This window comes from Limanda limanda, chromosome 6 (assembly GCF_963576545.1).
Source record: "Limanda limanda chromosome 6, fLimLim1.1, whole genome shotgun sequence".
NCBI lineage: Eukaryota > Metazoa > Chordata > Actinopteri > Pleuronectiformes > Pleuronectidae > Limanda > Limanda limanda.
This window is the reverse complement of record NC_083641.1, coordinates 11,073,105-11,087,285: the sequence shown is the minus strand read 5'-3', so window position 1 is coordinate 11,087,285 and position 14,181 is coordinate 11,073,105. Positions and strand designations below refer to the sequence as shown.

The window sequence follows — 14,181 nt, the reverse complement described above, 5'->3', positions numbered from 1 at the left end:
TCGAATAATTTTTTTTTTTTTTTTTTTTTTATATTTAATTTGAAATGGTTATGGTTCATTTTTGTTTTTAAATTTACATATAATAATATGAATGCAATGAATAGGTGGTTTAAGTCCTGCCAACACGACAGCCTGCCAAACGTACCCATGAGTTCGGACCCAGCTCCTGTGTCCACTGGTGTCCTGGTTCCACCCATGGCAGCGTAGTGGCGTGGGGCTGGCTCATCCCTGGGAGCGCATTTCTCCGCGCTGGTTCAGGGGTAAATGATGCTGGTCTTCACAGGTGACTGACCTACGCAAGCCTGTAGCCGCCCCCCACCCACCACAGGAGATGATGTGCTTGTGTGGGTGGCAGCGGCGCTTCCCGGTTCGCACCGGCATTACGCTGCCGGTGCGAACATGGGCGAGGAAATGAGGCGGACCGCTTTTCGCGGCGCTTCTACCTCCGGTGCGTCCCGGGGTTAGAGGATGATGGTGTGACGTTAATATATTGTTTTACATCGCACGTGTCACGTCATGATAATTCAGTCTCTTGTGCCGCCCTCTCGGCATTTTTCACCCTAGGCAACCGCATATGTCGCCTGTACCAGGAGCCGGCATATTCCTGAATTTCCATAAAGTGCAGGACTAATAATCTCTTTTATTAAATCTATTTCTGTGCTCCTCTCTGTGTTCTAACCATTTGTTCTCTTGTTTTGTAGCACTGTGTGTTGAAAAGTGCTCTATAAATAAAGTTATTATAAATCTACCGACCTGTGTGCTACACGGGCAACACTGACACATGCACGCTGCTTGAATTCGCATGGTTTTACCCAATCGCAGGAAAACACATCAACCTGCTTCTTTTTGTTTGAACCAGGGTTTCATCCACAGTCTATGGTTTCATCTCTGAAGTGTTCCCATGACTGGCCTCGTCTCTGGTTGCCACTGAGTCTTGCATCCAATCAGGATACAGAGAAAGTTTGGGAAGGCGTTTCCTCTACTGTGTGTGCGTGTAGACGTGTGTGAGTGTGTGTGAGCAGATGTGAGTGTGTGTGTGGCTGGAGGGAGGCGAGGTTTGAAGAGGAGCCGCGGGCAGACGGACTCATTCACTCACACTCTCTGGAGCTTCTAATACACCAGATTTCTGTTTTTTTACGCACGATCACCTGGAGCTGGAGCGTGTGATCATTATGTTTTGAAGCCAGAGTGAAAACTCGCTTTTAAGTTTCTTGTTCTGAAGAGGTTTGGAGTTTCCGTGGGACGGAGCGGTGTCTTCATGGTGTCTCCTGCGGGAAGCCGTGCATGCTGCCCGGGCAGAAGTTAGTAGAAAACGACGCGGTGGGGAAAAAAAAAGAAACAGAAGGAAGTACAATTTGGAAACTTAGTCTGTCGTCACCCGCTGGAGTTTAGTAACCGTGTCCCGGAGATGGTCGGCAGGTTGAACTTGCCCCATGTGTGTGAGGCAGAGCCGCTGGACATGAGCAGCAGGCCGGAGAGAGGACTCGACAGCCCGGACTCGGGTCTGCCCCCGAGCCCGAGCCCCGGAGCCTGGCTGCTGCTGCCGGGGGGCGCGGAGAAAGCCGGGGGAGCGAGCCCGGTGTCCGAGGACGAGGGACGGGACTCCCTGGTAGGTAGCACCCCCCCACCCTTCACACCACACTTCACTCTAATCAAGTAAACTAAGCAAACAACCACAAACTGCTGCACTTCAATGGTTTTAATACATTTTATAATGTGTAACTTGATATGGAAAACTCTTTCTGCAGGCGTAGTTTCCACATGAGTAAACGTGTGTTAGTGCTGTTCCTCTACTAAATTGCATTAGCTTACACGTTGCACACACTTCTTCCTGTGTAGAACTTTGCCACCAATGCACTCTGAAGCTTTGAAATGACTTGAAATCAATCGTTTTTTCTGACTATGAGCCTGTCTTAGTTAACTAAACACAATATTTGTGAAGGTTCTTTGTAAATAAGACTGTACAGTTGAATTTTCTGCATGTTCTGGGCCAACTGAAGGAAAGTGGGTCACTGAACCGAGCCAGTGAGAACCTGCAGGATGGACTCTGCATGTGTGAAGTGTGTGGTTGATTTGTTTTCCTTTGCATTGCAGGTTCCAGTTGAACCAACTGGATCTTTCCCACAGCTACACCCGCTGTCTTTTGGAGAAGGCATAGCCCTCGACCCGTTACCGGCAAAGGAAATAAGGTGGGTTAATGTTTATATGACCTGTTCTGTGCAGGATTACACCTGGGGGAGGTGTGCAGAGGACAGTCAAAACATGGCACACTATGAGGACATGCAAGGTTTGATATGTAATGGACCAAAGTGACTGACGCCTATCAAGTCTCTGTGTGAGAGGCATTGCATCATGGTGTGATGGATACCTTCCACCACTGGCACAGACCGGTTTAACTTCTTTATTTTGCACCAAATAAAACTAGAAGATGAGAAATGTCAACACATCAGTGGATACTCCAACAAACTTTTATGTTACCTTCCAGGCAAGAAACGTTTTTCTCAGATGAAACCAGGAGGTTACAATCCCTGAGTTTGTGGGAGCATCACCTTGTGCGCAGACATTTCTTTCACTTAGTGTTGAGTTTGGATGTGTGTGCTTTTGTATCCTTACCCATTCAAACCAAGAGCCTCTCCCTCTCCTCCTCCACAGATACGTCTCCTCTGTGCACTACAACTCGGACCGTCACTTCATCCAGGACGTGGCCCTGCAGCCGTCGGGCCAGGGCCTCGAACACTGCATGCAGACCATCATGGCGGTTCCCCACAGCACCTGGCGCCACTACAAAACGCAGCTGGACTTCCAGCCTCGCCACCGGCTGCAGCGCGTCAGGAGCACCACCATCATCTACCCCAAGAAAACCAGCGCCGTTTACACCACGGAGCTGAGCTACGACTGCCACCGGCTGTCCAGGCGCTTCCTGTCCAGCGTGGAGCTGGAGGCGGGCGGCCACAGGATGATACCTCAGTGAGGTGGAGGGGTGGCCGGGGACACTAAGGTGGTCCTTCCCATGGGCCCCGGCTCCGTGGTTCCCCTGAGGCGGGCTGACATGCTGTGTTGTGTTTTTTTTACAGATGTGGAGCTTGTTATCTTTTTAAAGTACCTAGGCCAAGCTGTGGACAGGAAGCATCTGTGCTGTTACAGATAGCAGAAGTGGTGTATGTATGATATGTGTATATCACTGCCAGTGAAAGAAACTTCTCATTGGCAACAAGCGCTTCAGTTTTTAACTTCAGACGTGAGCTCAGGAGGATGTCTGCAGAATTGGGTCTAGACTTTTTCCAGAGTTTGCCTCTCAGCAGGAGATTCTCCGCTCAGTTCACAACAATGCAGAAATCTCCCGAGTGTCCGGATGAGGAGCGGTGCAGCAGGCAGAGGCAGGAAGTAACCTATTCATTCTGCTGCAGTGTTTTGTTTGGCATTTTCTTCTGTGTCCTCTGTGTGTGTGGCACGACTGTTTCATCCCTAGATATTTGTGTTCTTTGTGTGTTTTTTATTTTTGTTGCCTGTTAGAAATGTCACCGACACACCCACTCGCTCGCTGAGCATCCTGTGGAGGATCTCCTGCTGTTTTCTCACAGTGGCTCCTTTGGACATTCTGCTGACTTTTTACTGGGCTGGTTGGACAATCTCAAACACACAGCCCCTCCTGAGAAAGTCTGTGAGTTCTCTGAAGCAGCTTTAAATGGGCTGAGTACAGAGGTCGCTGACTTGACCTTCGAAAATCACTTTTCATGCAGAGTGATTGGTTTTAAATGGGAACAATGAAGCCTGTTTCACTTCATAGAATCTGTTTAAATGAATCAAAGAGAGAACATTATATTTTTTAACTCAGCAAGCGACTATTGTGTACAGCAGAGAGAAGGCGAATAAATGTGTTGCTGGAGTTTGGACGCATGCTCAGAAATCACTAACTTATTCACAATGTACAGAGGATGTGGTGAAATTAACTTTACACACGTGTGTTGTGTTTCCTCACAGGGTATCGTGTGTGTGTGTGTGTGTGTTTCTGCACAAAGTAGCACAAGCTGAGCTCTGCCCAAGCCTTTTCTCCGGCCACTGTTTATGACTACGATTTGTAATGTAGGATGTAAATGTTGCTCAATCAAGGGAATTTATCTGTTCATATTGTGACGTGCAAGCTAAAATAGATTAAGAACGTAGTATAGTTGGATCGTGGATCATATTTTTGATATTGCTCAATGTCACTAACAAGCTGCATTCCACTGCTATCACTTTCTTTTGGGCTCGACATGGATTGAAATTGTATTTATTCTGTTCTAGGATCTGAGATTGTTTTCAGCTGATTAACGGGACTGTGTGTCGACGCTTCTTTTTGATATTCGTCACTTGCTCAGTGCCAGTTTGAAATAAAGTGTTTATTAGGTCATCAACTGTCTGTGAGTTGGTATTCTTGTCCTTTTTAAAAGATGACTGCAGTATTTGAAGTAATAAACCCTGTAACAAACCTCGAGCACATGAATGTATAAATCCTTAAAATACAGACCTGATTTTCTTCCTCACTCAGAAAGAGGCAGGCACTCTGCACAAAAAGGCTCTATAAACAAAAAGGCTCTATAAACCTCAGCGATTCCCACGGAAGCATCCTGGGTACATGGCTGTGCGATCCACATGTTTATGTGGGAAAATATGTGCTCATATTTACAGTAGGTTGAACTGTCCCTTTAAGACTCCACACATTGACGTGTCTTCAGAAAATTCTGTTGCTCCACTGCCGTCTTGTGGCGCAAGGAGAGAGGTACTGCCTCCGTTTGATTTCAGAGGATCAAGATTGATCCTGTCCTTTATATCAAATTTCCAACATAATAGATCTTAGGATGGATCTTAATTTTAATTAGGGCCGAGCACTGACCGGCACTGACAGACAGTGAGGCCCTATTGAAATTGTTAGGATTATTATTATTATTTTTCATGCAAATGAGTTCGCTTTTTGAGGGCTTTAACATGCTCAAATTCTTACAAAAATTAGAAAGTGATGAAAATTTACTTTATTTTTTGTTATTTATTTATTTTTAATTAAAAACAATTGTTTTTGTATTTACCTCGACTTCCTGCGCAGAAACGGACTGCTGCTGTTTATCTTTTATCTTGGGGCTTCAGGGGCTCCGTAGAACACCCATTGATCTGGAAACTTTTAACTTTGAGAACCACATGGTTTAGTGACGCTAAAGTTCGAGAGCTGTCTTTACCTATAGGACGTGAACGCAGCATTTCCTTGAATGGCGGTGACATAACAATCACTTTGACATCGAACCTTTTTATAATATATACATATAGGATTTAAAATAAAAAATTCCATCTCAAACTTAGAGTGATCCCACTGGAATCAGTTTGTTACATAGTGTGATTAAAAAAAAAAATCATAATAAAAAAATACACACGCACACGTTGGGTGTTCTGACGTCATGAGTTCAGAGGTCAGTCACACACGGCTCAGTTTCCGCATGGAGGAGGAAATCTGTAGTTTAATGGTTCCTGCAGTAAACTCTGTTGTTTAATGGGTTCCGGGGTAAACTCTGTTGTTTCTGTGGAGCCTCGTAGTTTGTGTAGCCTGTTTGTTTACTAGCCCAACAAGGAATTAGATCTCAGACTCTGTTCTTCAGTGTTTAGCTAGTTAGCTTGTAGCGTTAGCCGGCCAACGGTGCTGCTGGAGAGAGAATGAAGACTTGTAATGGAAACAGCAGCATCATGGACATGTTCGAAAAGGGAAAGGTCCTGAAGATCTGTGCACCCATGGTTCGATACTCGAAGTAAGTCCCACTTCAAACGTGTGTCCTGGAACATTCTGTAAACACTGTTAACTGCTTTAGGGACAGATACTGTAAGATATGCTCCCTTGTATTTTGTATGTATGTATTTATTTATACTAATTACTTGCTGTCCTTTGCACTTTAGAATGTTTTACTACTGTGTTGAGTATCGTATATTTGTATGTTTTAATTTTTTTGTGTCACATGTTTACTTTTTGCTGTATTTAGGAGAATTTTTACTGATGTGGATAATACAGTTGATCTATCTGTCCATCTATCTATTCATCTCTCCACCTATCTCTCTCTCTATCCATCTATCTATCATCCATCTATCATATCTTCTATCTATCCATCCATCCATCTATCATCCATCTATCTATCCATCTATCTTTCTAGCTCTCTATCCATCAATCTTGTCTGTTGCACACTGCAATTTATTAATATTATAATATTAATACTTGTTGTTGTGATCAGTGAATTTATTTATTTCCACAGGCTTGCGTTCAGGTCGTTGGTGAGGAAATACGACTGTGACATCTGCTTCACTCCCATGATCGTAGCCGCTGACTTCATACGATCCGTCAAAGCCAGAGACAGTGAATTCACCACCAACGAGTGTGAGTAGTAACGTTATAATGTTATAGACCTTCTTCACAGCAGCCATTTTGACATGAAATAGTAGTAGTAAATATATGAAGTCACTTTCATTTGGATGTTTAATTTGAACCGCAACAAATTATCCATAAATACCCATTCATGATAATCTGTCCAGTAGAAACAAACATGCAAACTAACCAGTAAATGTATGGAATGGGTTTGAAACCATTCTCCTCAGTGCCAAAGTAATAATGTACTTTTAATGCACTGTACCTTAATACAAAGTTCTCCATCTTTCCACATGTTGCCATCACCAAGATGTTTATCATCATTGATTGTTTCTCCCTGTCGTCCTCAGGTGACCGGCCCCTGATCGTACAGTTTGCTGCCCACGACGCTCAGACTCTGGCTGACGCAGCCTGTGTAGTTGCACCTTTCTCAGATGGAGTTGACCTCAACTGTGGCTGTCCTCAGAGGTGCAGCTACTGACCGCAGGCCCTGAGACATTTTGGCCTCCACTCCTTTTTTATCGCTCTGTAATTGAAATCATTTTAGTCTCCTCTTTCAGTGACTTCCTATCTTATAGCTGTGTGTTAAGCAATTGTAACAAAGCAATTTCCCTGCAGGGATCTAAAAGTTTCTCCAATTCTTAATCAAATTAGTTTTGATTTTGCAGAAGCTCACAGTTTGTTTGACTGGTTGATTTTGGTTTTATGTTTCATCCATGTTACTTTGATGATTCATTAAGCCAGCATAGATAGACAGAATTTTAAATTCAAGTTGTTTATTTAGCTCTGTTGTTGTGTTTTCAGGTGGGCTATGTCATCTGGGTATGGTGCGTGTCTCATCAACAAGCCTGAGCTCGTGAAAGACATGGTCAGACATGTCCGAAACCAAGTGGACAATCCAAACTATGCCACATCAATCAAAATAAGGTGAAGAAACCTAGACCAGTGTAATAATAGACTATTTTAGAGATATCATTAACTTTGTCAGCCGATAATCAAGACGACACTAAACAGTAGAGAATTACAACACTAATGTTTAGGTAATTTAGAGACACCATTACATAGTTTTTGTTCCAGATAGAAGCGACAAGTTTAGAATGTCCTCTGTGTATTCTTATTAAAACATTATTATTTTAATTGTTTAATTTTTGACTGTGACACGCCCGTAGAATCAAACAATATTAATTCACATCCACAGAATTCACAAGGACCTGAGGCGGACAGTGGATCTGTGCCAGAAGGCCGAATCAGCTGGTGTGTCGTGGATAACAGTCCATGGACGTACAGCTGAAGAACGCCACCAGGCTGTTCATTATGATGCAATAAAGACAATCAAAGACAGCTTATCTGTACCAGTCATTGCCAACGGAGACATAAAGTACCTCCGTGATGTGGAGTCCACTTACCAGCTTACTGGTGTTGATGGTAGGTTTGTTTTCAGCCAAAGTGCACTCGTGGAAACCTACGATAATGATGAATACGTAAATGACATTTCTCTGTAGTTTCTAAATCTTTTGTGTGTTTGACTGTCATTATTAGGTGTGATGGCTGCACGGGGGCTGCTCACTAACCCTGCCATGTTCGCTGGCTATGAGGATACTCCTTTGGAGTGTATATGGGACTGGGTGGACATCTCTATCGAGCAGGGCACTCCCTTCACCTGCTTCCACCACCATCTTACCTACATGCTGGAGAGGGTTAGCTCCCAGCCTGAGAGAAAAGTGTTCAATTCTCTATCCAGTACCTCAGCTGTAATAGATTACCTCCAGAACACATATGGGTCAGTACAAGACATGGAAACATCAGTTCATTGATATGTGATATATTTGTTTTTAATTATTCTTTTTTTTTTTTTAATTCCAAATAAAATGTCAAAGCTATAGTTGCATTAATGATGTCCGTCTTCTTACTCAAGCCTTAACTACACAATAACCATATAGATTATTTAAGAGAATTATTAGTTGTTATTAATGCCTGTCTTACTCAGGGAGATTCTTTTGCTAATCGTTGATTATTTAGAATGCGCTTAGTCATGGTTTGATATGAAGGATATTGACATGTTCATATATTCATTGAGTCTTTAAAGTTGGGAAACAAAACGAAAATGACAAGCCTATTATATGATGCTGTTACAATCATTAATTTCCTGAACGTCTTACTGTTTGGAAAATAATTAGTATAGCTTTATTGATTTTGATGAATTTGCTGTGTGTCACAGTTTTGCAGCATGAATATACACTCACATGTCAGTTCATTAGAAAACTGATGCAACAATCCTGAAATTAATCCTCTCCATGAAATTAAACATGTTCAGGTTAAACACGGGAAGTAAAGAGGTTTGGCCTTCAGAATAAAGTCAGAATATCTGTCCTTAATCTATATAGGAAGGAAAAGTGTCTAAACAAAAGTAAAAAAAAGACATTGATGTTTTAAATGTTGATAATCAACTGCTAAACTAACAATGGTGCGTTTCACATCCATATCAATGCCTTACATCAACACGTTAATGTATTACTTTGGAAAATTAGTGCGGAAGTGTGTTCTGTCTGAGGAGCTGTCAGGAACAGGAAGTGGAGCAGTCGAGCAAACTTTGCTGTGCTTGATCTCTCAAGTGAAGAAAAGTTGTTTCTGTGTGTCTCGTCGACGGTTTGTTGGTAAGTTGTGTTTATTTATTTCCTGAGTTGTGATATGAACTCAGTCGTTTCCCTTTTGGTCTTTTAAATTGTTTCACTGGCTCGTTATTGAAGGCGCCTACGTTAGGCTAACGCTAGCTTGTGGCACAGGCAGTAGCTTAGAGTTAATTGTTGATTGTTTAAACAATGACAGTAGATAAAAGATAAACTATTTCCAAAAGCTCAAGTGTTGATGTGTATTTTGAGTCTTTAATAAGCACATAGTCACCGCGTTAGGGCTCTCGTATTACTTGTGTTAGCACTGTAACTACAGGAAGTAGACTATGAGCCTCTTCTAGTTTACTTTAAGTTATGTGGATAAGAAGCTTAACGTGTCAGTTCTTCTTAACAGAAGCTGAATTGTTGAACAAGTGGAAGAAAAAAGCTGCACACGATAACTAGCTAGCTTAATCTCCCAACCACACTCATTCAGCTCACTGTACTTCAGAGGTCCTGTGTGTACGATTTAGGTGAAAGGGATCTATTGGCACAAATTGTACATGAAATAATCCCAGTGATGTTTTCACTGTTGTGTGTGTGATCATTTACATTGTACGAATTTTTATCTCATCCTGAGTTTTCCTCTCTTATTCAGGGTCCCTGACCAGAGATGACGTTGCAATGGACGGTTGTGGCCCTCTTTCTCTATGTGGAGATTGGAGTCCTTGTCCTCCTCTCTATACCATTCATCTCTGCCAGGAGGTGAGTCATAGAGTGTGTTAGGTTTGCATAACCACCATCGCTGCTTGCGTACTATGAACCTGTTACATACTGCCCTGTGTGTAAGTGCTTGTGCCTGTGTGTGTTCGCAGATGGCAGAGTATTTTCCATCTGAGGATCTGGGGCTTCATGGCAAAGTTCTGGTACAGAGTTTTTATCACGATGATCATAATCCTTATCGTTCTCTTCCTCGGTAAGTGTGACATCGACTGTGTCAATGTTTTGAACACAGCTCTGTAGATTGGTCACGGCTCTAAAGGGCAAATTCGTTGTCTCCGCGTCCGCTATAATCCTTGTGGCATCAATAGAGCCCCATGCGGCTGCAACATTTTGTGACTGTATGCATCAAATACGCGTATCTCCAGTACAATATATCCATCTACTAAAATGGAATGTAGGATAAGCACGCGTTGTGCCAGACTGATGAGGACCATCATTTTAGTATGATTAGAACCGGTATGTTCGACCGGAACGCATACTCAACTCTCAGAAGACACAGAAAGTAAGGTCAACCGTTATGTTGGCGATATAACTTAAGATGGTGTGAGCTGAGAGGAAGCTGTCAGAGTGCTATCAGGCGGCTGTATTTGCAATTGTGTCTTAAAAAGCTCAAATGTGAAGCTACAGGAGACCATGTTACAGGAGTTACATCTTTAACAACTGAAAGTGTCATGCAAAGAAGAAAAGTCTTAAGTTTGAACTCATGACGTGCTCCTTTTTCTTCAGATGCTGTCCGTGAGGTGAGGAAGTATTCATCTAAAGAACATGGCACAGCTGCCAAGCTGCAACCAAACATGTATGACCACCTGCACATGAAGCTTTTCAGAGCCCAGAGGAACCTCTACATCTCTGGCTTCGCTGTCTTGCTCTGGCTGTGAGTCTCTCCTTTTTACAGCAATACACAATTGACATATTACAAATTACATATTCCTCTTAAATGAAAATTCTTGCTGCCTCAAGTGTTTACCTTGAACCCGGGTTATTTTTGCAGGGTCATGAAGCGGGTGATCACCCTGATTAACCAGCTGGCGACAGTGTCTGGGACGACGGCTGCTCTCCAGGCGCAGGCCGACAACGCTAACCGGGCTGCCAAGAAATACTCGGAGGACAATGAGCTGCTAAAAAAGGTAGGCTCCACATTGCTGGGGTTAAAGATATCTCTTGGATAACTCTAGACGAAAACACAAGACTAATGCTTTAGGGTTACAACTATAGATAGACATTTATTTCTTGTTCTTTGCTTTACTTTGATTACTTATTTCAGACTCTGATGGGAGGGAAGGGTGATGAGGCTAGTGCAACGGGCATGGAGCTGTTGAAACAGGAGCTCGAGAAACTGAAAGAGGAATTGAAGACCACAGCAGATGGTTAGTATTCATGTTCTCTTTGATATGTTTGTTTACGCATGTGCCGATACCATGCATCTATTCTGATTAGGATCCCATTGGTTAATGTGTGATTGTTCACTCTCCAGCATTGAATAAGTCCCAGTCAGAGTCTGAGGTGATGAAGAAACAGACGGACGGGCTGGCCAGGGAGTACGAGCGACTGTTGAAGGAACATCAGGAGCTCCAGGTAAAGCTGAGCTTTAAACACATCACAATAATGACTTGTTGGATCATTCACTATTAAGACATAGTTTGTCTACTAAAAAAGTACAGAGTAACAGCTCTGGCTAATGCTACTCAACCAAAAATCACTTATTCTTCTATGCTGCTCGAAAAAACATTCTGACATTTGCTTTTCATTTCTTTGTTCTTTCAGAACCTTCAAGATAGTGGAAACAAGAAGGATGACTAGTTATTTTTAAAGTTTTAAGCATCACTTTAGCTGAGTCATGAGTGATCCCCTGCAGCACATGCTTTATATTCATACCACAATTGTGTCACAATTTACATCACAGAAACAGGTTCGGTTGCTTGTAAGTACGGACGCTTGGCAGATATCAGTAATGGTTTTAAAGCATGAAAGCAAATGCATTTTAGGGCACCGGGCTGGCTTCAAAGTGGATGAGTAATATTGAATGGCTTCCTGTGTGATTAAGAGATTTGCTCTTTGTCACCTTCGCACTCAGATTAATAAGGCAGGGTAATTGGAAAGAATAAAGTGAGTAACTGACTCAGGTCTGATGATCACTTGGTTGGTTCAAGTCATTTTTAGCCAGGGTATTTTTATTTCAAGGCTTGTGTTGTTTGTGTCAGGCCAGTGCAGAGTGTAAGATCTGTCAGTAGCTGCATATTCTTACTGGTAAAAATATTACTGGTAAACCACTATGATTGTATTTTGATACTAAAGATTTGCTTCCTCATTTCTGTATGTAGCTGCGAGTCTTCCTGCATCCACTTTGAGCTTAAACACAGATATTAAGTTCTGTCTGTTGCTGTGCAAATGTAGTTTGAATGCATAGCTGTGTTTAGTATGAGCAACATGACATGTTTACGTGTACTTTTTTTAACGTGTTGGGTCTTGTTAAATTGTAACTGTTACCAAAAAAAAATCTGTTTCGGATTCTTCGTTCATTTTACTTTAGGTGTTGAGCATAATTTTGTGTGACACACCTGCAGATAAACATGACACAGGATTTCTGCCGGAGCACAAAGTAATTTTAATTTAGATTTAACCATTTGTGATCTTATTTTAGTCTTAAACCAAATATATTCATGTTTCTGGGCTGCAGGGGGTCCAGAGACTTGCTGCACTGTGTTTCAAGTGTTTATGTTCCAGTTAAAGGCACCAGTTGCAACGAGAGTCGTCATGTATGGTTTTCCTTGTATTTCCGTTATCCATACAGTGTCATGTGACTGTGAACAAGGATCTGAGATGGTTATCACAGGATGCTTCCATGTTTCCCACGTTTTTCATGCTAAAGCGATTATTGCATGAGGTTTTTCACGTTTACTTTTCTGGTTGTGAAACTGCAAACATGCATCTGGAAGTGATGTTCAGCTATATTTGTTGAAGACATGAATCAGAATGTGCCTTGCAGGTGGATGCAATACATTGTGTTAAATAAAGATCTGTTTCTTTATCCTGTGTTTTATTAAGCAGCTTGAAAAAATAACACAAACATCTTTGATTGGATATGAGTAGTTTTTAGTGTTACATTCAAGATATTATTTGAAATTTTACAAAATATAATCAAATTAAATTATTTACATTCTGATTTAATGCAAGTAGATGTCTTACATAACTGAGATAATGACTTGTCTTCCTCTATAGCTCTCACTACTCCTCTGAGTCTGCACATGTGGCTAAAACTTGTGCCTAAAAACTGAACCTGAATTAAAAAAACAATACAGTCACTACAAACTTGACAAAATGGACAAATTCTTGCAGAGTGAGGATGTTATACATTTACAGAAGCAAAATAATTATTTTTTGTTAAGGAAAAACAGTAGAAGTCCTTTTGTCAGATTTCATTGGGATGGGTTCTGATTCTGGGATTAAGCTGTTGAAATAACACGTGAGAATAAACTGATGTTCCTCTTTGGGAAATTTGGCACAACCCCCCCCCCAAAAAAACCAACCCAATGTAAAGTAAAAACACTGACCAGTGAAACGTATCCAGCTGCGCCTGGAGACGCAAAAGCAGAGCTTTAACAAATCAGCAACACAAAGGCAGACTTTTAGCAGATTGTGTATTCTTAAAATGTTTCCTTATTAATACCATACAAAGACAGTTATGGTACTGCCTCCTTGTGGCAGCTGTCAATAGTGAAATCAGACGGGTCCCCTAACTGGTCCCCATTGCCATTTTCAGTACACCAAAGGAACAATCACATCCCGAAAGCGCACAGCACAAAACTGCAAAAGACTTTGGTCTCAAAAGTAGAAAACAAAAGTTTTAGAGTCCGATGGATCAGAACTGAAACTTTTCCTAAACAAGTGCAGAGACGTTTTAAATGAAAATTTGGAGTAGTTAGTAAAATAACATTTTCAGATGTGACTGAAAATTGCTGCTTTCTACAATCAGCAAGAAGGATGACGCGCACGATTCCGAGGTAAACTGTCGTGTGAATGAGGCACAGACGTCAAAATAACAGCCGAGCCCTCTAAGAGTTCCTGAAATACATGTTCCGACACATATTTCTACAACACTCTGCATTTCCAAAATTAAAAAAAAAGTCCTCCCCACCTGTCTCTACAAAGGCCTATTTTTCCTCATTGAAATATATGAATTCATGATCAAAATTAGAGTCACGCTCCGGTTTTTAAGGCCACTTTTTTTCTGACTTCATTCATCTGCAAGGAAACAAAAATCCAAGAGGCTACTTTGTAAATGCTGGTGTTCAGAATGACTCTGTTTTAGAAGGCGTATGCACGAATCACATTCCTCATCTAATCTCTTGTGCTGCCATCGAAACATTGGCAAATGTTTCGAAACATTGTTATTATAAAGGAATAAAAATAAAA

General features: G+C 41.8%; 3 protein-coding genes across 3 annotated transcripts; all 3 read left to right on the top strand.

Annotated features, from left to right (window-relative positions):
• The first annotated feature begins 1,392 nt into the window (after positions 1–1,392).
• On the top strand, positions 1,393–2,971 carry rflnb (refilin B). Its single transcript, XM_061073655.1, has 3 exons — positions 1,393–1,609; positions 2,095–2,189; positions 2,653–2,971. Exons 1-3 carry the CDS (start codon positions 1,409–1,411, stop codon positions 2,969–2,971), a joined length of 615 nt encoding a protein of 204 aa, XP_060929638.1. The 5' UTR covers positions 1,393–1,408.
• Positions 2,972–5,456: 2,485 nt separating this feature from the next.
• Positions 5,457–8,256, top strand: dus4l (dihydrouridine synthase 4-like (S. cerevisiae)). The gene is made up of 6 exons (XM_061072947.1): positions 5,457–5,771; positions 6,267–6,388; positions 6,727–6,844; positions 7,181–7,303; positions 7,575–7,801; positions 7,916–8,256. Exons 1-6 carry the CDS (start codon positions 5,680–5,682, stop codon positions 8,188–8,190), a joined length of 957 nt encoding a protein of 318 aa, XP_060928930.1. The 5' UTR covers positions 5,457–5,679; the 3' UTR covers positions 8,191–8,256.
• A 676-nt stretch (positions 8,257–8,932) lies between these two features.
• On the top strand, positions 8,933–12,796 carry bcap29 (B cell receptor associated protein 29). The gene is made up of 8 exons (XM_061072948.1): positions 8,933–9,030; positions 9,644–9,750; positions 9,861–9,961; positions 10,495–10,642; positions 10,760–10,895; positions 11,033–11,135; positions 11,243–11,343; positions 11,533–12,796. The coding sequence occupies exons 2-8, from the start codon at positions 9,659–9,661 to the stop codon at positions 11,566–11,568; spliced, it is 717 nt and encodes a 238-aa protein (XP_060928931.1). The 5' UTR covers positions 8,933–9,030; positions 9,644–9,658; the 3' UTR covers positions 11,569–12,796.
• Positions 12,797–14,181: the final 1,385 nt, after the last annotated feature.

What these genes read in the sequence shown, in the direction of transcription:
- rflnb (XM_061073655.1), top strand. Translation starts at nt 1,409, where the DNA reads ATGGTCGGCAGGTTGAACTTGCCCCATGTGTGTGAGGCAGAGCCGCTG. An exon ending in ACGAGGGACGGGACTCCCTG is followed by an intron (nt 1,610 to 2,094) that starts GTAGGTAGCACC and finishes TTTGCATTGCAG; the next exon opens with GTTCCAGTTGAACCAACTGG. An exon ending in TTACCGGCAAAGGAAATAAG is followed by an intron (nt 2,190 to 2,652) that starts GTGGGTTAATGT and finishes CCTCCTCCACAG; the next exon opens with ATACGTCTCCTCTGTGCACT.
- bcap29 (XM_061072948.1), top strand. Translation starts at nt 9,659, where the DNA reads ATGACGTTGCAATGGACGGTTGTGGCCCTCTTTCTCTATGTGGAGATT. An exon ending in CCATTCATCTCTGCCAGGAG is followed by an intron (nt 9,751 to 9,860) that starts GTGAGTCATAGA and finishes GTGTGTTCGCAG; the next exon opens with ATGGCAGAGTATTTTCCATC. An exon ending in CCTTATCGTTCTCTTCCTCG is followed by an intron (nt 9,962 to 10,494) that starts GTAAGTGTGACA and finishes CTTTTTCTTCAG; the next exon opens with ATGCTGTCCGTGAGGTGAGG.
- dus4l (XM_061072947.1), top strand. Translation starts at nt 5,680, where the DNA reads ATGAAGACTTGTAATGGAAACAGCAGCATCATGGACATGTTCGAAAAG. An exon ending in CCCATGGTTCGATACTCGAA is followed by an intron (nt 5,772 to 6,266) that starts GTAAGTCCCACT and finishes TTATTTCCACAG; the next exon opens with GCTTGCGTTCAGGTCGTTGG. An exon ending in GCCACATCAATCAAAATAAG is followed by an intron (nt 7,304 to 7,574) that starts GTGAAGAAACCT and finishes TCACATCCACAG; the next exon opens with AATTCACAAGGACCTGAGGC.